The 23,817-nt window shown below is 50.7% G+C and overlaps 1 protein-coding gene across 3 annotated transcripts; it reads left to right on the forward strand.

Annotated features, from left to right (window-relative positions):
• Positions 1-283: 283 nt before the first annotated feature.
• On the forward strand, positions 284-23,808 carry CFAP70 (cilia and flagella associated protein 70). 3 transcript variants are annotated; one of them, XM_065030915.1, is made up of 29 exons: positions 284-407; positions 1,073-1,208; positions 3,039-3,225; positions 3,557-3,649; positions 3,895-3,974; positions 5,029-5,205; positions 5,611-5,793; positions 6,236-6,327; positions 7,390-7,489; positions 8,450-8,584; positions 10,056-10,208; positions 10,446-10,526; positions 11,017-11,108; positions 13,433-13,493; positions 14,540-14,731; positions 15,381-15,512; positions 16,137-16,262; positions 16,816-16,949; positions 17,032-17,147; positions 17,307-17,498; positions 18,467-18,574; positions 18,724-18,795; positions 19,310-19,398; positions 20,070-20,222; positions 20,907-21,068; positions 21,500-21,589; positions 22,550-22,651; positions 23,152-23,243; positions 23,637-23,808. In XM_065030915.1, the coding sequence occupies exons 2-29, from the start codon at positions 1,077-1,079 to the stop codon at positions 23,644-23,646; spliced, it is 3,336 nt and encodes a 1,111-aa protein (XP_064886987.1). In that variant the 5' UTR covers positions 284-407; positions 1,073-1,076; the 3' UTR covers positions 23,647-23,808. The 3 variants fall into 3 exon arrangements, 2 of the variants coding, with proteins under 2 accessions (XP_064886987.1, XP_064886986.1); XM_065030914.1 differs by having other exon boundaries at positions 23,196-23,243; XR_010466336.1 differs by lacking the exons at positions 21,500-21,589; positions 22,550-22,651; positions 23,152-23,243; positions 23,637-23,808 and adding an exon at positions 20,368-20,546 and having other exon boundaries at positions 20,907-21,041.
• Positions 23,809-23,817: the final 9 nt, after the last annotated feature.

Raw genomic sequence — 23,817 nt, forward strand, 5'->3', positions numbered from 1 at the left:
GACTGGGTGGGCACCATGGCCTCTGACAGGATGGGGCTGGGTAGTGGCTGGGCTCCCTAGGAGCACATCAGGCTGCAGGGAAGGACATGGCCCCCCTGCAGCAACCCAGCCGAGACAGGTAGGGTCGAGGGGACCCCTATGCCCCACGGGGCGCCCTACAGGGGCCTGGTAGTGGCTGCCCACACCCAGCATGGCGGCGACAGCCGCTTCACGGACACGCCCCCCAAGCACGTGGCGCAGAGCTGAGATCTCGCGAGTCTTCGGACTCTCGCGGGAGCAGCCGCGTTGCCGTGGTTACGTGACGCGAGCCCTCCTCCGAGGCAGGTGAGGCGGAGGTTCGCGCCCCGCCGCCGGCCGGACCCGCCTCTCGCCGCCCCGGCGGCCTCCTGTGCCCGGTGCGGTGAGGGGTGAGTGGCTGCAGGGCGCACCCCGGGACGTGGGGGCCCCCGGGCCCGCAGGTGGCGGCAGGAGGCTGCGCTGAGAGGGCTGCCAGCCTTGGGGCAAACACCGGTACCCTGTGCCTTGGCTGGGGCAGCTGGAGCTGGTGGGGTGTGAGGCCTTGGGAGCAGTGGGGTTCCAGCCATGTCCCCAGAGGGATTTCACACCTGCAGGGGTGGAGGCACCACAGACCAAGCTGTGGTGTGGGATGGAGCCAGGTCCCCTGGGTGCGTGGGAGCCACGGGGAACGGGCTGATGGCCACAGGCCTTGGGCACCACAGGGTCCTGCTTGAGTTAGGGAAGAAGTGAAATAGAGCTCAGGGCTGTGCCCTGTGCTGGGGAGAGCCCTTCTGGGAGAAGCCAGTCTCACTGAACCCTTCCTGTGCATGCGTAGGAGCTGAGAGCTGCAACTGGGTTACGTTTACAGAGCTGGATAATTTTTGCATTACATTTCTCCCTGTCCTCCCTCTGCTCCTCGTGAGAGATTTGTCACTGGCAAACCGTGTGCTTTTAGTGGTGTTTTGACAGCAAAGCCCTGAATAATGCTAGCAACCACGGCTGCTGTGTCCTGCAGATGTTTCTGGGAGAGAAATAGAGCAGTTTCATGTTTCTTTCCCAATTCTTTTTCCTGCAGAGCAATGGAGGTCCCTGTGGGGCTGCCTTCCAGAAAGGACTCCTCTGCCTTAGGCGCAGCTGCAGCTCTTCCCAGCGAGTCACAACCAACACCAGCAAAACCAGTACAGGTCACAGTACTGGAGGCGCAGAACCTGGTAAAGTTCTTCTGAAAATATTTCTAGCGGTTTAATAAATCCATGTGCTGTGATCCCATTCAAGACCAGGCATGAGGTGATAAGGCTATAGGAAGGAGCGGTGAGAAGCAATGCCACTCCATGGCTTCCTCCCCACCGAGGGCTTGTTTGCCCAGAGCAAAGACTTGTGATCCAGGTAGATTGGGGAATGCACCTCCTCCACAGCACAGTCCAGAGGTGCTGCACTGAAATGTACCTCTCTGCCTTGCAGTATGTAAATGACAGCTTTTTTAAGCAAAACACAGTACAAATATATATCAGTGAGATAAATGCCTCTAAAAAGATCCGGCCTTGGATATAAAGCCAGATTTCCCAGCTACACCAGTTTAAATCATGTTGAAGCCAACAGGGTGGCTCCAGTGTAGTTACAGGGCAAGACTATGTGCTGGTTCTGATCAAAACGTGACTGCTGTGATTTCCATGTGCTACATGAGCCAGCTGTCCTTAAAGGCTTCTAGAGGAACTGGCGTTTAGGAGGGAATGCAGAGAAACCCAGCTACTGCTGCAAGCAGAAGAATGCAAATCCCTGTTTCTGCTCCAGCAGCAGACAAAAAAAGCAAACCAAAAGTACCTGCCTGTATTTTTTAGGTTTTTAGTTTTTAGATTCAGCAAACAGCATCTTAAGTGAGAAGTAGAGGGTAAGAGGAGGCAAAACTATGCTGAAAATAATAGATCAGTGGAGTGTTTGCATCTGGCATATTGCTTTATAGTTCTGATCGCTCCATCTTAGGAAAAGCAATGGCAAAATGAGAGAGGGTTGCATAAGTGCAATAATAAGAACAACGATATGAACAAAAAAAATCTAACTATAAGAAGCATGGAATCTGCTTGACTAGAGGTGATGTAGAGAAGGATGAGAGAGGAGTCTAGGATAATTAATGGTACAGAGAAAGGTTAGTTGGATTCTTCTGTTTAGCCGATCGTAGAATATGTGCTCAAGGAGACAGTCAGAAGGACCGAAAATTAAAACAAAGTAAATAAATCTCTTTTCTTACAAAAGCCATATAGAACTAATCACCCCAGTGACACAGTGAGAGGAGGCTGAGGGAGAGGCCCATGGAGATGAGGCATCTCTCTGGTTCAGGACTAAAGAAAAGCCAGGTTTGGATACAATGGTACTCATGTTAAGGACGACAGCTACTCCTCCCTGGCTGGGGAAGTGAACCGTGTTTCTCCTGTGGGGGGGCTCTTCGGTCCCTGCCTGTCTCAGCACTTCTCGTGCTGCTGCCTGGCCAGAGCTGCCCAGACATGTGGTCCCTGCTGCCATGTGCCATGCTGTCACCATCTCTCTTCACCTGTGTTTAAGCCCCTCTGTGGAGATACTTTAAAATTCAAACCTCCCCATCTCTGTTTAAAGCAAGTGGTTTGAAGTTGTTGCTGGAGCCCTTCTTTGATTTCAGGGCATTCTCCAACCACACAATGTCCTGTGAGCTCAGGAGCTGCCTTCTTAGGAGACAACAAAAGTCTCAAGCTTCCTGGAAGCACAAAAATATCAATGGGATATTTTTGGATTTGCTTGAGATGTGCCTTTCATTGCCTTTCCTGGGGTGAAACCTCAACCTCTCTGTCCCCTCCCACCCTTCCAGCAGCAGCTTTTGATAATCCCTGGGGCATCATAGCCTGGTGGAGCAGGAAATTTCCCTCCTAAAGACAGCAAAGGGTGAGGCCTCAGGATGGCCAAGCTCTGCAGCTGAAAACACCCAGCAGTATACTCTGAACTGAACTGCCTGCCAGAGGCAACTCTGGTCCTGGGCAGAGCCAGCTGCTTAATGTGCTCCTGTGTTTCAACAGAAAAGTATCAAAAGCGATGCGTCAGTGACTTTGGTGCGTGTGGAGTACAATGGAGCAGTGTTGGGAGACTCCTGCCAGACTCAGGTCTTGCCAGACGGGACAGCAAACTATAATTTCACGACCAGCTTTGAGTGCAGCCCCAGTGGGCCCAACTCCTTGGACAGCATTGTGCAAAATCTTGTGCTCTGTAAGTATTTGACGCTGAATCTTCCTCCATGGAGGTGGGTGCTGTCAGCTGCTCCTCCCTGCCTGCCTGCTGCGGGAGTCACTCGTTCAAGAATAGCACTTCAGCAGCAGCGCTGGAGGGGAGGTCTCAGCACTTCTGTTCCCATCTCTGCCAGCTGGAAGAGTCCCCTTTCATGTTGGACTGTGCTCCTTGGCTTCACTTTTCTTGTTAGCTTTGAGGAGATGAAGAATGAGCATGTGCCAGAGCTGACACAGACCCTTTGCAGGCCCTAAACTGTGGGTCTGAAGCTATCTGAGAAGCTCTGCCAGCTCCTCTCTCTTTATCTTTCTAGTGACAGTGATAGAAGTGCACAAGGAGAAGAAACAGAAGGAGAAGACTGTGCCGCTTGGCCAAGCTGTGGTGGACCTTCTACCTCTGCTGCAAGGTAGAACATAATTGACTTTCACAGGCTCCATAAGCACTTCTTACTCCTTGGCACTTTTTAGTCTTTGCTTACAGACCGCTCACTCTAACATACCTTCTTTTGACAAAATGCACTTCATGGCATCTATAGAAAGCTGGGTCAGAGGGAAGAGGAGGTGACATCCGCAGCTCAGCGTTAGGAGTTAGTACGTGATTTCTCTGCAGATGGTCTCACTTTATGCTGTTCTCATCCCTGTTTCTTCCCAGGACAGTGTTCATTTAAGGTCTTGGCTCCTTTGTATGCAGTGCCTGCCTCTCCGTTAGAGAGTGTTCAGCTGGAGGCCAAGGTATGTAGAATTTGGAACTGTTCCTTCACTCATTCAGCTCTCTGCTGCTTTTTAATGGGAAGGCGAGCATGACTCAGCTGCCGAGCTCATCACGGATATGTTATGGCCCTATATGTTACAAGCTTGGAGGCCTTTCCTACTCCCATTGACGTCTGTCCCTTGTTGCCTATGACAGGTGAGGTCATGCTAGGAAATGTTAATGTGTGCAGCTACAAAATTGCTCTGGAAAAAGTATTCAAGATGGAAAGCATAGTGCTGAAAAACCAGAAAAAAGGCAAAGGCAGGATTACCTGCCCCACTTTATTAGTCTTCATTTCTGTGGATAAAGTGTCTCAGAGTCCATTATTGTACATGCTCTGACTGCCTTTTCTGCAAAGTCCTTATTCATTCAGCCGCTTGAAAAGTACCCAGTGAATAAAGCAGGGAATGAAGTCTGAGACGGGGAAGATGTGTCTCATTTTGCTCCCAAGCCTGCCTGCAGTTAGCACGGGGGGTGAATTGGGGGGGCAGATGTTGCATTCATTTTTCTGCATTTAAGAGCTGGTACATAGTAAGCAAAGCAGAGGGACACCCATTAGGGAGGATAGTTAATAAATGCTGACCAGCTGTTTTTTTGTTGCCCACCATCCACCCAGGGTTGGGACAGGTGATTAAAGACTGCTCACAGCACGTGGAGATAGGGCAAAGCGTGGCCCAAGCTTTGGCATGCTCTGAATCACCAGGGGAAAATCATTATTTTCCATTCCTGATATTCTTTCTCAGTGGCTCATTTTAGGAGACCCTGACTCTTATCCTTGCCTCATTTTATGAGACCCTTGGGGCATATGCCATACCTCAAGCAGGCTCCAATTTAAACAAAAAAATCCCAATTCAGACAAGTTGATAATGAAATTCCTCTCTGGAATTGGTCTGTTGGTCTGTTTTCTTTTACATCTGAGGTGAGGAATAAGATAACATTATACATTCTGGCCTTGGGTTTTTGCTTGCTTCTCCCTCAAGAGCAGGAGAGTTATAATTGTCTAGTTACTGATTCTACTTTATCCTTGTCTCACAGGGTGGCCTTGAAGTGACAGTGTGCACCGAAGAGCCTCTGCTTTCTGCAACGCAGCTTTCAGAGGGGAACCTCCTGAGCGTCACGCTGGAGGCTGCTTATTCTGTCCCTGAAGCATTTGCTGCTGCTGGACCCCTACAGAACTTCATGGCTTGCTTGCAAGTGCCAGCAGCCGGGGAGGTGAGGATTGCTCCAGGCACGGTCAGAGGGGTTTTAAATGCTACAGAGTGGGTTGTTCTTCCACACTACGCACTGTGGGACAAGTGTCTATTCCTGTGGGGTGTACAGCTCCTGGGCTTGTGCAACAGCAGTGTTCAGTGCGAGTGCTCAGGACCTCTGTGACGTGATGTGTTTCTTTAACACAAACAAAGGTCTGCCTGGTAAGATTTGGATTGAAACTGGCAGGATTTTTTTCCACATGGTTATTTATTTTTTCTCTGTTCTTTGGATGCGAGTGGTGGAGTGTTTTTTCCAAGCCAGATCCCTTTGCTGCTGCTTTGCTTTGTTAGACCCAGCTCGGAGCAACTGACACTTGCTCCTGCTCATACTGGAAATACAAATCCTTTCATTCTCATGTCTCTCTAGAAAGAATTCCCCTTGCTCTTCATGAATGGCATCTTGAAGCCTGCTGGTGAAAAAGAGCCGTTGCCCCGACCCAAAAAATGGCCCCTTGCTAATATCATGGCCCCTGGTGCTCTGAGCATACCTAACTCCTTCATCGTTGGTGGTCCCTATGAGGATGAGGATGGAGAGCTCAACAAAAGAGAGGTAAGGAAGGACTGGCAGTGTCATGGCTGGAAGTGAACCAGCAGGTCTCACTGAAGGGTCTGAGAAAGACCTGCAGATACTTGTTATGGGAGGAAAGCGGGTGGTTGGTTCTCTGTGCAGTGTCCAGACACAGGGATGGTTCCCCTGGGACAGCAGGCATGCTAGCTCACAGCAGGAGAGTTCTTCAGGCTGCGTGTGGTGGATCTGGTCCCCTGAGCTGCAGGGCTGGGATTGGTGTCATCTCCTTGTAAGGTGGGCTCTTCATGCTAACAGGCCCTGCTGTCCACAGGGAGGGCTGCTAACTCACTCTGCTAGGATGGCCTGGGTATGGTGAGTTGGACACCTCTGTCTGATTCATTTTCTCTCCCAGGGAATGTTTTTGGGGATGACACAGGCTGTGGAGATTGCCTTCCTTGTTCTGACTGTGTGCTGTTTCTCACAGGACATGGAATTCAGGATCCAAGCAGAGAGCACGAAAAGAGTCGTATGGGATGTGGAAAGACGCTGTTACCTGGATCCCGCTGCAGTGGTCATGTAAGGGGCCTGAGAACCTCCCTTCCAGCACAGAGCAGTGGGGAGAAACTACCCCAGAATGCATGCAGCTGAGTGACCTAAGGCAGGGAGCAGCAACATGCAGGTGTTCTCAGATCTCTTATGTGGTCAAACTCTGGCTCTGCCTCACCTCCCATGGCTGCTGTGGCTGTCTGTTGGCCAAAGGTGTTCACAGGAGCAAGGGAGCAGCTAACTGCCTTTAATTGCTGGCGGCAGCTTAGTTCTGCTCTGGTGGGAGAAGGTGAATTGGCTGTAGTTGCTGTCTCCAGGCCGTAAATGCTCTCTCACGCTGCTGGCAACTGGAGCTGGTGATTGTTCCCTCTGTGGTTTGAAGGGAGGGGCAGCAGACATGGAGTAGAGTGTGGGCCACACAACTTTCCCCTGAGCTGCTAATTAAGTTTTGCTGAATGCCCAATACATCAAAATCCTTTCACTCCATGTGGGCACTCTTCATTTGCTTTTTTACTGGATAAAAATTACCTTTAGCAGCTCCAAATAATGCTCAAGATCAGGATAAGTACCCCATTTCTCCTTGAATCCTGCTATATTCTTGGCCTCAGCTGCATCATGGCTGTGAATTTCACAGCCAAATTGCCACTTGTGTGGAAATACTCCCTTCTATCTGGTTTGACTTTTAATTTTTTTTCCCCTGCAATTTCATCAGCCTGCCTGCTGGTTTCAGAGTTCCCAGGCACATTGAATGGGAGCTCAGGGTCCACTTGCTCTGTGCAGTTCAGGTTTTATACCAAAGTTAATAATGTTCCTTCTTATTTCTTTCATTTCCGAAGTAACCAGGGAAGGGAAAAAACTTAGTGTGCCATGCTCACAATTGTTTTATAGCTGTTTGTGCCGTAAATGCACACAGCAATAGATGGAAATCCTGCCCCAAAAGCACAGGTGTTCCTGTGGCACAAGGGTGCTTGCTGTATCTCTTGGGGGTGGGCAGGAGCAAACCCGAGCGGGGATGCTCTGGCGCAGAAAGGAGGGTGGTGTGGCTCTCCAGCTTGGTTTCTGCATTTTCTCAGTGCCCTCCTTTGTGTTCAGCCTGCAGAAGCGCATTGCAGAGTGCCGGTACTGGCCCGTGGAGGTCTGCAGGGTGTCTGTGGGCTCACCCAGCAAGGGGAAAACTAGCAAAGCTGACAAGGTAAAAGTGGGGAGGGACATGTTGTTCTAGCTTGTGGAGCAGCATTGCTTTGTTGAGCACTTTCCTTTCAATGCCTTTGTAATACCAAAACCAGCCTTGAACCAGCCAAAGCGAGTCAGAGACCTAGAGGCTTTGTGAAGGGATTAATCAGCCTTGCAGAGCTGTTAAATAGACAACGGATAACATTTTTTCCTTATAGCATGCACAACTCTTGCTGATGGTCTGTGGTAGCTTGGTGGAAAGTGATCAAGGAGGTGATGCTTTTTGAGAATTAAGGTAATTTACTGAGCTTATCTTCAGTCAATAGCGTTTTGGAGCATCTCGAATAAATTCATACCTTCTTTCTTGGGGTGTAAATAAGTTACACTTTTGTACACTAACCAGGATAGTTTAACAAAGAAACAGCCCCTTAGCTAATGGTTCTCCTCCTGGCAACTGATCGTGTGTGAGCTCCTAATCTGTTCCAGGACAAAGTCAGATAAACCGGTATAAACCCCTTTTAGCACTCACTGGTGCCAGGATTTTGCAGATCTGATGAAGATGTTTCTCCATTGCCCTGTGCAGTCTGCTGCTAGCCCAGCCTCCCAGCCCTCCTTAGCTACCTGATTTCTGCCAAGACTGAGGTGCACAGCTCTGGTGGGCTCACCTGACTTTCTAACCACATGGCTGATAATTTTGCAGCTGTATCTCACAAAGGCCATCCTGAGGAATGTCACAGTGTGGGCATTAAATAGGAAAGCTGCCCTGCAGGGATTGGGATAAAATTGATATTCTACACATTGAATGGCTCCAGCGCATTCGTCCAGGTTGTCTCGGCTGTGTGCCAGTGACAAAGAGCCACGGGCTCAGCAGGTGCACCCATTTGTTGCGTGGCCTCTTCTTAATGGGATCGCTGACCTTATTTCTCTAAAGAGAATAACAGTCCATTCCACGTCTCAGTCCCTCGCTCTGTGTTTCCAGGGAGATGAGGACAAGCAGATTTCCTTCCATGGCGTGGCATATGTCAACATGGTGCCTTTGCTGTGCCCTGGTGTGAAGCAGATCCGAGGTGCCTTTCGTGTCTTTGCCTACCACAGCAGCGAGGTGTTTGAGAAGGTGAGAGCAGATCAGACAGCCAAGCTCTGCTCCAGCTCTGCAGCTGTGTTTGCACAGAGCGGGGCTGGGAGCCGGCAGCAAGGGCAGCGTGGTAACTCAGAGTCTGGTTCTGAAACTTCACTGCCCTTCTGGTGATGGAGAAAAATGATACAAGCTTCTAGATGCAGACTTCTCAGAAGCAAGGGATTTCTGGGCATGTGTGAGCAGGTTTGGGGGCTGAGAGAGGCTCTGAATCTCACCCCACACCCTTCTATGCCAGCAGCTGAGCAGGGAGAGCTGTAAGAATGCTCCTCTCTGTCCAGTCTGGAACATGGGCAAATGAACTGCATTGCTGGGAAGAGCAAACAGTGGCTCTGAAAGGATAGCGTTACCCCAGGCAACAACCAAAAAAGCTGTCACTGGAGCTCTTTCAGCTGTAGCTCACGGAGATTTATTTGAGTTTCTCCCATCTCTGTTACTAAGAGTGACAGTTACATCTCCATTTTCCCACAGCACTCCTGGAACAGACCTGAGCTTGTTTCGGGAGGGCAGATGCACAGACACTTTTTTCTGCCCGCTGTTCCCTATGGTGCTCCTGCCCAGACCGCAGGAGCTGGGGGAGTCCCAGCCCTTGTCCCTGCTCCGGCTGGCTGCTGCAGCGCAGGGCTGGGCACACGGCTGTTTGCTGGTCTCTGCTTCAGTGCCGTGAATAATGGCCTCTTGGCTGCACAGTACTTCTTATCCTGTAGCGTTTATCTGTCGCAAGTGAAGTCACACATGCTTTCTCTGTCACTCTCATTCTGTGGTTTTGTGGATGCTTTGGGCTGCTCCTTGGTGTGGGTGATCTCAGTACAGCTGCTCCACCCTCTCCCCAGATCCCCTCAGTTCTTGTTAGCCCAGCTCTGAGGACAAGGACAGCTGGGAGGAAACAGCCTGCCCAGGTGGTCAAGCAGTTTGTAAACAGACAATCTGAAAAACTTATTCCTTGCAATTCACTGACATGTGCCAGGGAAGCTGCTTCACAGCAGAAGGTGAGCCAGAGCTGAAATCACCGCAGGGCAGGCAGGGGCACCCAAAAGATTGCAGAGCAGACTAGGCGAGGGTAGCCAGGTTCATCGAACAGCCTACATCATCAGGCAAGTCCACAGCCATGAGGCAGGTCCAGGATCAAGCCAGCAATTCAGACCAGTGGGTCTGGATCAGGGCAGCACAGGGCTGGCTCCAGCATATCTGCCACACAGCTCAGGCAAGAATAAAGGGCCAGCACCTTAGTGAAAATGCAGCTCTCAGAAGAAAACCCCCCTGAGGTATTCTCAGGCAGCTCTTTTCACTGCAATCTAACCTGAGGCTCCTGGGAGGTGAGGATGAGGTCGCACAGCTTCTTAATATGTTTAGGACCCTGACAATGTGTGTTGCGATGTGAAAGGTTAAGGCAAAGGGGTGGGGAAGCCTAGTTTGTCCCTTGATTCCTTCTGTTCCCTCTTTGTTTCAGACCAAAAGTCAGCACAGTGTTTTCCGGGATCTCAGGAAGCTCAGTCTGAGTAAGGAAGGGTTGTGGACCCCAGGAATCGGTTCTCCCCTTTCCAGCGCTGTTCACAGCAAGATTCAGAAGGAAGACAAAATCACCAAAGATACCACCAGAAGGGTAAGACCTAGAGAGGCAAATTGCAACATGGTTGCTCCATTTCCACGTGAGAGGTAGCTGTGATATGTGGAAACCAGGGACTGATGCTGTGTTGCCTCAGCCAACTGAGAGATACTCATGATCTTGAAATTTTAGTACATGCTACCTGAACAAATGTACAACTCGCAACCTGCATTTGCCAAGGTGTGACGTTTATTGAATCTGAAACAAAAGACATGTTTTCTTTTTCTTCAATAGATGTCCAACCTGCTCAAAATTCCGTTGCCAGATGCCATTGCAGAAACTGAAAACGTCACATCTCTCAGCCTTGATGGGCAGGTAATTATGTATCTCCAAAGAGAAGAAAAGACAGCCAGACCATCTCTGCACTGGTGTCTCACACCTTTCACGCAAATACATTCTTCAGGAGTGAGTTGGACTAGGGATGTTTTATGTAGATGCTGTCCTGGAGTTCTTCCAGTGACATCCAGCTGAAGGGCAGTCTAGCATGGGGCTAGAAGGTCTCTGTAAATAATGAGCTGTTTATTTAAAATGATTCCTTAGTATTTTGGCTTCTTGCTCGAAACATCTAGAATGCATATTTATTCTGCAAGCAGACTGATTATTTGGGCTTTCTCCTTTTTTCTAGACTGGTTTCTTGAGCTGAATTTTGCTGCTGTAAATTATTTTGAGGGCAGGTTATAAAACAAGCTGTATGTCTGCAGTTTGAAGATTTGCTGAAGATCTGTAGCTATATGCTCAGCCTTTTATCATGCCAGTAATGGCTCTAGACAGCATGACATTGAGAGAACAATATTTATCTTCACAGCAATACATTGAAGCAGAAACGTTCCTGGTGATGGAGATAAAGCTGGACAAGGCCTTGGTACCAAAGCGATCACGAGAGGAGCTCACCAGCCGGTGCGTAGAGATGTGCTATAACTCTGGGGCTGACAGCTCCTTTCTGCAGGACAGAAACGGGGCTGTACAGCAAGGCACCCCCTTGGAGTGGACCTGTAAGGACCAGCTGAGGGCCTGAGCCAAAGCCCATGGGAATCAGGGGGAGGATTTGGCCAGACTGTTTAAGAGGTGGCATCTGGTGTGTTGGGAAAACACTGGTGTTCATCCAAACTGGCATCTCCCTGACATTCCTCTCGAAAAAGAGAGACACCAGAACAGCACAACAGTGTCTGTGTTCCCATCCGGGATTTGTTTCCCATTAATCCTTGTGGACCTGCCTCTTGCATGTGATGTTCAGCTGCTTGGTCAGGACTGGCCACCAGCGTGGCCTGCCCTGGGCAGCACTGCTGTAACTTCATAGCATTCTGTCTTTTTTTTTCCTTTTTGGAAGTGTTCTCACAATCTTCTACCCATTCCTTGGCTCTTCCATTAGTTTTCATGTTGTTCCACTGTGGAGCTGCTCTCTCGTCTCTGCTGCTTTGAGTCTTCTGCTGTCTGTTTGATTTCAGGCAGTTTCTTCCTGACCAGTTGTAGCCCTGCTGCGTTACAGTCTAGGAAAGGCCTAGAATGTATAATTTATTGAATAAAAAAGAGAAAATGCAGTATAAAGTATAACAAGTGCAGGCAGTACATCTCTCAAACAGAAATATAAGCAGCAGCCATTCTTTGAAGGGAAAATATGTGTGTTGTCTTCTGTGCTGCCTGCTGTCTTCTAGGAAGAACAGGCAGAGGAAGGGGAACACCGCTTAGAACAGACCTTCTGGCCCTTTTGATACCATTTCTACTCTACCGCAACTTGTGTGAACTCCGTGTAGCTCCTCCTCGTTCACCTGCCATGTGCAGCTCCAATGGTCAGGCTGAAAAATCAGCCCTCCTGACTCATGGGGAGGACTCTGTTTTGGGGAGCAGCTGATGCCTCATACATGTCTGCTGGCAGATGAGATCAACAGTGAGGTCCTTTTTCAGGAAGGATGTTTAAATATATATCTTTGTAGCAAACCATAGCTCTCTTTCTTGGGCTCCATCCAAAATCCTCCGTCAGCCCCCACTTGGCCATCTTCACTCACTCACTTTCCGCTGGTGGTTTTTGGTTTTTCTTTTCTCACCTGAAAGTGAAGCAGATTGGTTTCCATGTGTACCACTTGCAGAGGTAACACGTCTGTGCGGGTGCTGAGGCTGGGTGAGGGTGGGGGCTGCACGGCCCACATGTTCAGGCCTTTTGGCTTCCCAAGGAGCGGTAACGGGTCCCTGCAGAGCCAGGGGACCACTCAGGGCCATGGCACTAGACCCCACAGCAGAGAGTGCAGGAGGCGTTTGTGTGGGAGAAGTGGCCAAGGCTTGAGACCTGGAGGAGGCCAGGGGCTCTGTAAGCTGGCAGAACAGTTACAGGAGTGGTTTCTGTTTGGTGGGGAATAAGCAATTTGCTTTGCTTGTTGTAGGAGCCACCACAGGGACGTGACACCTTTGCTTGCTGGGCTGAAGTGTGTTCTAAGGACCAACAGTGTTTTGGTACAAGCAAGCAGGGAATCCTGATAAAAATCCCAGTGGATGGAGGCTGGTTTGACACCAAGGATTTTAATAAAATCTTGGTAAAAATTATTATAATCCCAAGGGCTTTTGATCCATATTTGAAAGTTCATTGTAACCCCAGCAGTGGTAGGAACAGGGTTGGTATGGTGTCTCAGGGTCAATATACAGCCAAGGGATGAGGAGCCACAGCCACACTGTGAGAGGTCAGGAACTGATGGGCTGGGTGGCCCAGGGTTTACAGTAATAAAATTCTTCAGAGCTTTCCTCAGGTTGGCTCCTTTCTTACAGCTGTTCTGGCAGACTCAGAAGGTTGTGAGTTGAAGGAATAACAGCTTGATAAGATCTCCTTCTGTAGGAGAGTGTTTTTGATTGCTAGCAATAACAAATGCTAACCCTACTTGCTGATTGAGCTTCTAGGGTAGTTTTTGTGTGATGGGTCAGTCAAGCCTAGTGAAAATAACAACTAAATCAATCTTATCTAATCCCTATGGAGTGTAATCATCAGCAGGGAGTGAGGCAGCAGCTGATTTTCTCAAGATGCTATGATGAGCTACAAGCATTGAATGTAGGTGCCTGGTCTTCACAGTTCATTCTTGCTCCGAGACTTTGGTTTCCCCCCCGCCCGGGTCCCTGTGAGGTGTCTCAGGGATACAGTGACAGGCTGGAGCCCTCGCACGACAGGCTGCCTGCGCCCCAAACAAGCCAACATTGCTGGCAGGCTGTCTGGCTGATCTCTGCTGTCCTCTCATTGACAGGGTCAGCCAGATGATTCCTCCTCGCCCTCCGCTGCCTGCTCGGACTGAAGGAGCCAAGAAGGTACATGTACAAGCCTGTGGCCTTGCCACTATTCTGCTACCTCACCCTGCCCTCATCCCTCTTACACAGGAGAATCTTCATTCTCAGTCTGAGCCCCACAGCAACAGGTAGATGAGGTTTGCAGAGGAAATACACAGAAAACTTGTGGATGTGTTATGTTCATAGCAGTATGCCTTGGGAAGTCATTCCTGGGCTGCATTGCTCATGTTTGCAGCCCATAGGAAGGGGAGAGCCAGAGCAAAGGCAGGGAAGGCAGCAGTGTGGGGGTGTTTGGAAGGAAACGAGGTGCAGGAGAAAGAGACTCCCAGAACCTTATGTTTACCCTGGGCAGTCTCAACAGCTTCTTGTCTCAGACTAGCCCCTGTGCTTCATCAGACCCAGACAAACATGAATCAGCCCTGACCACTCGCAGGTCACTCAGATTTTTTTTAAAGAACTTTTGTGTGTGTGACATCCTCAGAAAATGCCCATCTTCTGTGGGTACAGAGCAGCCGTTGAAGGGGAATGTCCTCGGATGGCCCCTGGCTGATGGGAAATTCAAAGCAACAGTGGAGGAAGAAGCAGCATTTCAATAACTGACCCCAGTGCTGCTGCAGAATTGATTTGTGCTGGACTGTCTGGAGTACACAGAATGATACATTTTGATTATCACAGCTCATAGAAGCTTCTGCCACTGAGATTACGGAGATTACAGACTCTGCTGACGAGGGCTGGCCCATGGGTTTAAAAGGCTCCCAGCAGATGAGATATATTTTACTTGTAGCCAATTGTACTGCTATAGAAGAGATGACAATGACTGAAATACTGCGTTCTGATTGAAAAATATAGCAGGAGCAGTATCTAATTACAAAGGAGCTCTTTTGTATTTACATGTAGATGTTTTTGCAGCCTTCAGGCGTGGACAAGAAAGGATGCATGACAGATTAATTGAGACTTGAGTCAGGGGGAGTTTATGGGAGGCATGGGCTCTGGCAAATAAAATACATTTCAAGGTTGATGACATAAGTGACTTGTGAAGTTTGATTTTTTATTTATTTATTTCCTAGGCTGTGGAATATTATCACAATCATGTCACAAGCATTGCCGTTGCCATCCTAAGTGAATACCATGAGCTCTTTGGGAAGCAGCTGCCTGACTGGGGAGCGATAGACCCCCAAACCCTGCAGGAACAGAAGCGTCAGCTCAACTTAGAGCTCAATAGGTCTGGGAAATATTTCGCTTTTAAGGAACAGCTAAAGGTAAAGAGTCTGTTTGTGATTTTCGCTTCCTTACTTGTTTTGTCCTGGCAGTTTCTCAGTGAGGAACTGCTGCTCCATGGTGGTAACTTAGGATGATGTGTTGCTCCAGAATCCCTTCCTGCCACACGGCGCTGTTGCAGCGGGCACAGGGGGGACAAGTTTTCTCTCTAACAGAGCAAGCACCAAGCTGCTTTGGTCACACACCAGGAGAACTGCTTCTGTCAGTGGAGGCAGACTCCAAAGCTGGTCATGTCCATTTGCCCTGCGCTCATAGCCTGAGGAAGACAAAGCTAACTGCTCTTGCACACGCACAGTCCTCCCTGGCAGAAAAAGCAGGTTCCCCTCTCTCAGCTGGTTGGCCTTGGCCACAGTGTGCCCAGAGACCCCCTCTCTGTGCTGAGGAGACAAGCCTTCCTGCATGTTGTCCCTAAAGGGACGCTGGTGCATCAGGGAGAGCCAGGGCTGGGAGAGGAGAAAGGAGTTCAACCCTGCTTGCTTTTTTTTACTTTCATCAGTGCTGGGCTGGATTTCTTCCTCAGAAATAAGTTGGAGCTTCAGGCAAAATCAGTGTGTTCTGGCTCTGTACAATTACAGAGCTGGTGGGGGGTGGTGGGGGCCTGCCTTGTCCAACAGCTGCATGTCTCCACAGTATGCTGTAGTGAAGATTGTGAGGGAGAAATACCTGAAAACCACAGCGTTTGAGACCCAGGAGCAATTACAGGCATTTCTCAGTGAGCTCTACGTGTACCTCGTGGACCAGATGCATGTTGCCCTGAACCAGGTAGGGAGAAACCTGAGTGAATTGGGACACGGATTCACTGTGGATCCAGGGCTCGACACTGCATCTGGTGAAGGCAGGGAGACTTTGGTCTTCAAGGCAAAAGCAGGCTCATGCTTTCATTTGCTGCAGTTATCATATGTGGGCCGTGAGCCACAATTTGGGGCAGGTTCTGGTACATCTGTATCCCACTGCTACAAAGTACCGATAGTGGGATATGTGCAAGATGTCACTAGTAAAAGTTGCTGTAGCTGGTTGGTGGTGAGGGAGGCTGGGTCTGTGCCATCTGCCACCCACCTGGGCAGAGCACTAACCTTCCTGCAGGAGCCAGGGTCACCAGTAAGTGACACCACAAAAGTTTGATATAGTCTTGATCTAGGGGATGCTTTTACTTGTCACAACTGCAAATAACTGATATTGCTCTGTCCTGGTGTGGCAGAGGTACTTGGGAATGACAGGGACGAGTCTCAACACAAAGAGGAGCTGGGACAGCTCACCTTTCCAACCCACCCAGCCATACCAGGCTCTACTCATCGCAGTGCCAGACTGGGGACTGCTGCTGTACTGGGATCACAGGAACTGTTCCTACCCTCCCCAGGGCTAACACTCTGTCTCACTCCTTACCAGCTACTCTTTGAGGAAGCTGCTCCTCCTGCCCCTCCTCCCCGTGTGACCGAGGATCAGCTTTGGCTCTTTGCTCGCGAAGCTGAAGTCAACAAGGACTACAAGCTGGCAGCTCTCTACCACCAGCAGGTAAAGGAGCGCCTGTTCTTTCCTGCCTGTTTCCCGTGTGTCTGGGCTGGCAGCCAGCTCGCCATCACGGTGGTGTGGGGCACACAGTGCTGACAGCCCAGCCAGCCATGCCTGTTGTGTGGGGAGGAAGGAGATGAATGTGACCAGGATACTCAGGCTGAATGTGTGAGGGATTTTCTAGGGAGATGCTGCTCTCTGGAGGATGTGAGACAGAGCCTGGCCAGGTCACTGAGTACTTCAGCCTTGAGGCCAGGCGAAATGGGATGAGCTGGTCCAAAAAGTGTGCTGGGTCAGCACTGGGAACACTGGGCCCTCTAGGAGGAGGTCAGCTGAAGCTGGAGGACATGTGTTAGGTGAAGGAGGATTAGAGGGAATCCAGCACGATCCCAGTTAAGGAAAACCCTAGCATGTGATAGACAAGGACTTGATTGTTGCTAAACTAGGCTGGGGTGGCAAGAGGAAAGCCATGCTCTTTCCAGAGTTGTGTCCCCACTCCACTGTGTGTGCTGAGCGTGATTGCAGCTGTCCTCCAGTCATGATCTCTTTTATCTAGAGAGTAGCTCAGGACCAGTGCAACATCCAGTACCGCCTGGACTATGGGATTTTCTGCCTTCTGCTCGAGGAAAGAATGAAAGCCCAGGAGTGCTTCAGGGAGGCTCTTTCTCTGGATCCCCACCACGTCCAAAGGTGCTGTGTGCTCCTAGTTGGGGATGTCCCCCACACCACTGCCTGGGGCCTGCAAGGCTCATCTGTCCCACCCTGTCCCCAGCTTGCTGCTCTGTGGGATTGTGGCAGTCATGCTGCAGCACTGTGAGGAGGCAGAGATTTTCTTTGAGGATGCCTGCTGCTTGGAGCCATCCAACGTTGTAGCCTGGACGCTTTCAGGTATAAAAGCAAGTCAGTCTGTGTGCTCAAGGTGTTCCTGTAGTGCTGACCATTGCTTCTGCCCCTGCTCCTCTTCTCCCTGCTCTTATCTCATGGCTAAGGGAAGGATTTTGCTAAGGGTTGAATGTCTGCTTATGCTGCTATTTCTGTATCCCATAGGTTTGTTTTATGAGCTGCAGGATAATAATATTCAGGCAGAAATGGCCTTCCGTGAGGCAAAGAAGCTACTGCAAGCACAGCTTGCCGAGGAGAGGAGCATCCCTGAGGCTGTTGAGGGAGAAGGAGGGGAAAAGCCCATTTCTGCTGCAGATGTGAAGTCTCCCAGCCCAAGTCCAGAAGAGCGCTCACCAGGTAAGGCCCAGCAAAACCAGGAGGTGCTTCAGCACGAGCAATGAGGGGTCTCGGAGCAGTGTGGGAGATGGTGAATAGTGGAAGGAAAGGAGAAATTTCTAAGTATTTCTAAGAGGAGAAATACAAAGAGTAAAGGAAGAAGATGTGGACTGTGAGTTAGAATAGACTGACCACAAACTGCACCAGCAAGAGACAAGAGCAGATAGCGTGCTGCTTTAAATGATGAAGCTTTCTGAAAGCAGCATAGCTGGTGCCTCGTCTTACCTGCAGCATAGCAGAGGGATAAGTATTTGCATCTATTTTTCTGTCCCAGCCCAGCACTGCTGATACACCAATGTGTGGGCAGTGGCCAGGGCAGCTGGAGGAAGCCAGTGTGCTTTTTGAGGCTTTGGGAGGGCAGAGCTTCCCCTGTGACTGTCCCACGCTGGGGTCATCCAGGTTTAGCTTTCATGAAAGCTGTTGCTGTGACCTCCCTATACAGCCTGGACAGCACTGCCTCACCAATTTAAAGGGCAAAACAGATGCTTGGTGGTGACCCTGGACCGAAGGCTTCCTTTGGAGCCTCGCTGAGTCTGGCCTCACCCTGAGCCAAGACTATCTGTCCTGAGTCCCAAATATTTGGCCAGGCTGTGGGGAAATGTCATCTGGCTTTATTTTTAACATTATCACCACTCCATGCAAAGTGGCTCAGGCAGGCAGCCTCATGTCATATGCTTTTTTGCTCCTTCTGATTATGAGGAAAGGGATATTGCCTCATTTATACCCGTTTCTAGCTTCACATGGTAATCTTTTACTCAAAACCCCAGACCCAGTTATTGCTTCCTGCAAAAAAAAATTCCAGTTCTGAAAATCTGACAGATATTTTACATTTTTTCTCCTCCCCATTTCTGTGGAATTATGCTCCAAACCGGGCAGTTTATGGCAAACTCTTTGTTTGCACCTAATGGTTGTTGCGGGTTTCATTCCAGAGGGGGTTCCAAATGGCTCAGCTGACAAACTGCCAGAGACAGCAGAGCATGCCCAGGACTGCACAGCACCCAAGGAAGAGGCTACGGCACCAGAGGCAGCTCCAAAAGGTCAGGGAATGGGGCTTGGTGTGGAAAGGAGAGCCCAGTGCTGGGAAATGGCCTTGTGCCATCAGTGGGGAGGGGAATAACTTGGGAGCACTGAGCTTTGGCCATCCTCATGCCAGGGCAAGACACAAAGGCTTGTTCTCTGTTCCTAGCTGAGGAACCTCCAGCGGAGCAGGTTCATCCCAGGTTTCAGAGCAGCACTTCTCAGGATGGACAGCCAGCAGGTGAATGGAGCTCTTTCCCTACATGTCATTGCACCCAGTGGCCTTCATCAGCTGCTCGGTTGTCGCTCTCCTGAGATCCCAGCTCTTAAACTGTCCATGTGGATCTCCTCTGGCTGTGTGCTGTGTGATCTCCACAGCTCCACTCTCCAGTGGCTGCCAAAGAGATGGCAGTGCTGGGTGCTTCAGGCCTCACTGGGTTGGTTTGGGGAAGCAGGGGCATCACTGTAGCTAACTCTGACAAACTTCGGTCATAAATTCCCACCTTTTCTTCCTCTGAGTTTTGGCTGGAAAATTAGTGGGTCAAGAGTATAGTTTCTTTTTGCAACTCTTACAAAAACCTAAACCCTTCAGAAAGAAATGCTGAGTTAATCTCTGCTTCAGCCTCCCCTGCCACCTCCTGGCTTTTACACCATGTTGCTGGGATTTCTCTGTCCCCACCAGGGTCTCAGCCCCTGCTCTTGCTTCAGGAAAAAAAAGCCCATTTTGGGACTGATGGAGACACATTTTCTTGCAGCACCATCCCCTGGTTCAGGACTTAGCCAACCTCCCTGCACAATCTTCATGAAGACAGTGGAATTCCTGATGAAAGTCAACGCTGTCCAGGTCAGCTCAGTGAGGAGTGGAGGAGGTGGTTTGGTTTCCTTCCCTGGGTGATTACCAAAGAGCTGGTGGCAAGTTCCAGCAAAGCCCCTCCTTGGGCTGAGAGCACAAGCTGTGGCTACCCCCACTGCCATGCACAAGAGGGAGCAAAACCACCATTGCCCAGAAATGTGAAACTGTGGTCAGGCAGAGTATTTGGGTCCAAATGCTGTTTGGGGACACAGTCATCTCAGGTATGCAGATTCTTGGGGCGCTTGCTGCAGAGCGAACAGCCGAGTCAGAAATGGTGCAGATGTGCTCTGCTCTGTACGTTTGGAGGTGAGATCCATTATTGTGATGCTTCTAAGGTGCCAGTACTCCTTGTTTCAGATACTTGTGTATGTCAGAGTAATTTTTGTGTCACCTGTCGAATGTCCCTGTCACACACACTCATCTCTGTGGGATCTCCCTGATTGTCATATCGTGCTGCCTGCCTTAATTTTACACGGCAGAAAGAGTTGCTTAAAGCAAAAGAGAAGCAATGGAGCTAAATATTCAAATGAGAGGGGAAAAATATCTCATTCCCTGTTCATAGAAGTCACCTAGATGTGAGTCAGTCCTCCTGCCATGTCCTTCTGGGGGTGTCTGTGGTTTGCCTGCTCTCCTAGCTGTGCCAGTGTGCTGTTCCTCCACAGTTTGTTCACAGAGCGCTTGCCCACGAGCTGCTGAACCTCCAGGGAGGTCCGTCCTGTGCTTACTACCTGACGCTGGCCCAGACTTACTTGCTGAAGGAAGATTTCTCCAAATGTGAAGAATGTCTCTGTGAGGCCATTAACATCAACTACCTGGTAATTCTCTGTGCGTTCCAGGGGTGTAGCACAGTGTCCTGAAGCAGGACAGTGGCCTGCCCATGTTCTTGCTGCTGTGAACTTAGAGCCCAGGCTTGCTTTGCACTTGAGCAATTCTAATGCTAATCTGCAGCAATTTCTGCAGGGGAAGACAATCACAGCTGATGAACTGCATCAGGCAGCGGCTGCAGCACTGCCCTCCTCATTACCCTGCTTATTACTTGCCTTCTGTCATCTCCTGCACTGACAGGCGGCATTTCTGAGCGAGGACTCTCTCTGCAGCGTCTTCCTTTCTTTTCCTTTTGATTATCTTTCCCTCTGTTGGTGAGTCAGGCTCGGTTTCATGAGAAACAAGGTTGCTATTAAGCAGAGAGGGAAGGTGGCGTTGGGAAGGCAGACAGGGCTGTGAAGCTGACATCTCTGCATGCCCTTTGCATACTCACTGTGTACTGGGGAGCCTTGCATGAGCCAGGACACCATGCATGGAAAGGCTGGAGGGGGCTCCCAGTGCTGGTGTTGCACAGGCAGCTTGCTGACTTGATTTTAACTCTGTACATAAAATCTGTACTGCTATAATTAAACACCAGTCAGTTCTTCCTTTCTGCTTGTGACAGGGCTCCCTGTCCCATGTCTCTGTCCCATGTGTCTCCCAGCCACATCTCACTCCTGCCTTTCTGTGTGCAGAATCCAAATGTCTGGGCTCAGAAAGGGCACCTGTGCTACCAGAAAGGGAATTTTCATGAGGCAAAGGAGTGCTACGAGCGAGCCATCGGTTTTGTGGAGGATGCTGCGGATATGCACTTCATCTACCTGCACCTGGGCTCCATTTACCTGGAAGAGAAAGAGGTGAGGAGCAAGCAGGAGCAGAGGAAGGGAATTTTACCCAAAGTAGTAGATTTCAGAACCCAGGTACAAGATGCCATTTATAGTTATAGCAAAGATCTCACAACATAGCAAAACCTTGGAGTGCTCGACTCCTTGGAGCGCAGACCTGCCCTGTTCCTTTGTGCCAGGCTCAGCTGCATGGTCTCGGGGTGCTGCTGAGCTGTTCTCATCCTCCCAGCAATGGAGGGGACTCCTACATTACTGTATTAGCACCTGCCAGCACAGAGCCACCGTATCGGGGAGGCTTTCAGCACCCCCAGCGGCGGCAGGGACAGTGGGTGTCTGAGCCCCACTGGAGATGGGGTGTCTGGCAAACTGCCGAGGAGCGGGGGGCTGTCTGTGGAGTGATGCGTTTGATGCAGAGAGAAACACCATCATCTCTCTCCTGGCAGTATGGCCAAGCAAAGCAGACCTACCTGCTCGCCTGCAAGAACTCTGCGTCCTGTCTCACCTGGCTGGGGGTGGGAATCGCCTGCTACAGGGTAAGTGCAATTACCTTTAGGTCATCTGCGCTTTAATTGGCTCTGTGGCACAGGATGATCCCCTTTAATAAAGTAAAGCTTGGCTGCCTGTGAAAGCAATGCTCCTGGCTGAGCTGCCATCGGTGTCCCAGCGTGGCACCCTGGGCTGCTTGTATGGGAGATGTCAGGGGACAGTCACTCCCAGCAGCTGCTTGGGGAGCAGCAATCCTTCCCCCTCATCTCACTGCCAGCACCTCCTTCCCCAGGATGTCATAGCAAGCCCCTAATCTGAGCCTGGGCTTTGCTCCGGGTGCCTGCCTGCACATGACCTGCATGTCACCACAAAGGAAGCAGAATGTCAGCAGAGAGGAATCTTGGTGCTTTCCCTGCCCAAAGGAATCCGGCACCTCTGAAGGGCTGCCAAGGACACCCATCCACCAGCAGCATGGTATCTCCCCGAGGAACCTTGTGAGGTTCCTCAAAGGGAATTTGGCCGAGGGAAGCAAACAGAGAAGGAACTTGAACTTCTCTGTTTCCCCCTTGGCCAAATGTACATGTCTGGGGAGGCTGTGGGCTCCAGCTGTGGAGGTGAGCCTGGGAGCCTCCTGCAGCCCACTGGGCACCCCAGGAACAGGGATCAGGACCAGAGTCACATTTTCTGGTGGAGTTGGACCACTTGGTTCCTGGAGGTGAAGGTGTTTGTGCTGCTTTCCTTACAGCTGGGGCTGATTTGTAAAGACAGTGTGTGCTCCACAGGGGTCAGGCGTCAGCTGTGGGAAGCTTGTCCTCCATACAGGAGAGCTGGCTGCTGGCACTGAGGATCACTGGTTGTCTCTGCCCGAAATCCTTTCCCTGCAGCCCTGTCAGGGACACCCTGCTAGATGCTTTTTCTTCAGCTGTTAGAGCAAATGCCTGTTTGGTTCCGAAGCCTTTTGGCCTGCTGTTTGCCTTTTGTCCACATCTTTCCTTCTCTCTCTCAAGCTGGAAGAGATGGTAGAGGCAGAGGATGCTCTCTCAGAAGCCAATGCCCTAAATAACACCAACGCTGAAGTGTGGGGATATCTTGCCCTCATCTGCCTGCAGGTGAGTGCCCAGCCAGCCAGCAGCTCCCACCACCAGCCTGACAGAGCACGTTCTATCGGCATCCGTTCATGTGTCTGAAGAATGTGTTGTAAATCTCAGTGGCAAAAATAGTTTGGGGTCTGTGCCCAGATGGCAAAAGCAGCGCCCTTCCTCACTGCTTGTCATTGCCTGATGCACATATTCTCCCAGGGAATGTCCTTCATGCTGAGCTTTCTTACAATATCTTACTTTCCCGAGTAATAACCGATAAGACAAGAGGAAATGGCATCAGGCTGGGCCATGGGAAGTTTAGATTGGATAGCAGGAAAAGTGTCTTCATGGAAGGGGTTGTCAGGCATTGGAACAGGCTGCCCTGGGCAGTGGTGGAGCCACCATCCCTGGAGGCGTTTAAAAGACATGGTTTAGTGACAGCAGAAGGTTAATGGTTGGACTTGATGGTCTTGAGGGTCTATTCCTACCAAAATGACTCTGTGATTCTCATGTTATTTCACGGAGCACAGTGTGGGTTGTGTCCTCAGCAGCTGCTCTCGTGCCGTTTCTGCAGGGAGGCCGGGAGCGGGAGGCCGAGCAGTGCTACAAGTACAGCGTCAAGGTTTGTGTCTCCGTGGGGCTGGGGCAGGCAGGGCAGGAATGAAACCTGGAGCGCTCCCACAGCGCAAAGCACTTGCCCTTTTAACCTGCAAAGTGTAATTCGAGGATGTGGCACAAAAGATTATAGAACCATAGAGTAGTTTGGGCTGGAAGGGACCTTCAAAGTGCATCCTCCCCAAACCCGTGCCATGGGCAGGGGCATCTTCACCCAGATCAGGGTGGGAAGACGGGACACACGCAGATGTGGCTGGGACAAGCTGTCCGTGCTGAGCCCGTGCTACCGCTACCGGCAGAGCGAGGGAACGGCCGTTTCCTGGGGAGGCCCCGGGGGGTGGGTCGCAGCCGCGGGCGGGTGTGGGCGGCCCTGCCTGACAGCCCCCTCGCTCTCCCGCAGCTGGGCCTGAGGAACGACGCGTTGCTGCGGGAGATCCGCGCCGCCCAGCAGCGACTCGGCTTCGGCGACCCGGCCCTCTGAGCCCCGCGGAGGCCGGCCCTCCGCTCCCTTCCGGCGCTGTCCTCTCCCCCCCGCACCGGAGCCCCGTTCCAAATAAAGTCCCCGAGCGCTCGTTTCCGCC

This window comes from Columba livia, chromosome 15, assembly GCF_036013475.1.
Source record: "Columba livia isolate bColLiv1 breed racing homer chromosome 15, bColLiv1.pat.W.v2, whole genome shotgun sequence".
Taxonomy (NCBI): Eukaryota; Metazoa; Chordata; class Aves; order Columbiformes; family Columbidae; genus Columba; species Columba livia.

What these genes read in the sequence shown, in the direction of transcription:
- CFAP70 (XM_065030914.1), top strand. Translation starts at nt 1,077, where the DNA reads ATGGAGGTCCCTGTGGGGCTGCCTTCCAGAAAGGACTCCTCTGCCTTA. An exon ending in CTTTTAAGGAACAGCTAAAG is followed by an intron (nt 14,732 to 15,380) that starts GTAAAGAGTCTG and finishes ATGTCTCCACAG; the next exon opens with TATGCTGTAGTGAAGATTGT. An exon ending in TGTAGCCTGGACGCTTTCAG is followed by an intron (nt 17,148 to 17,306) that starts GTATAAAAGCAA and finishes TGTATCCCATAG; the next exon opens with GTTTGTTTTATGAGCTGCAG.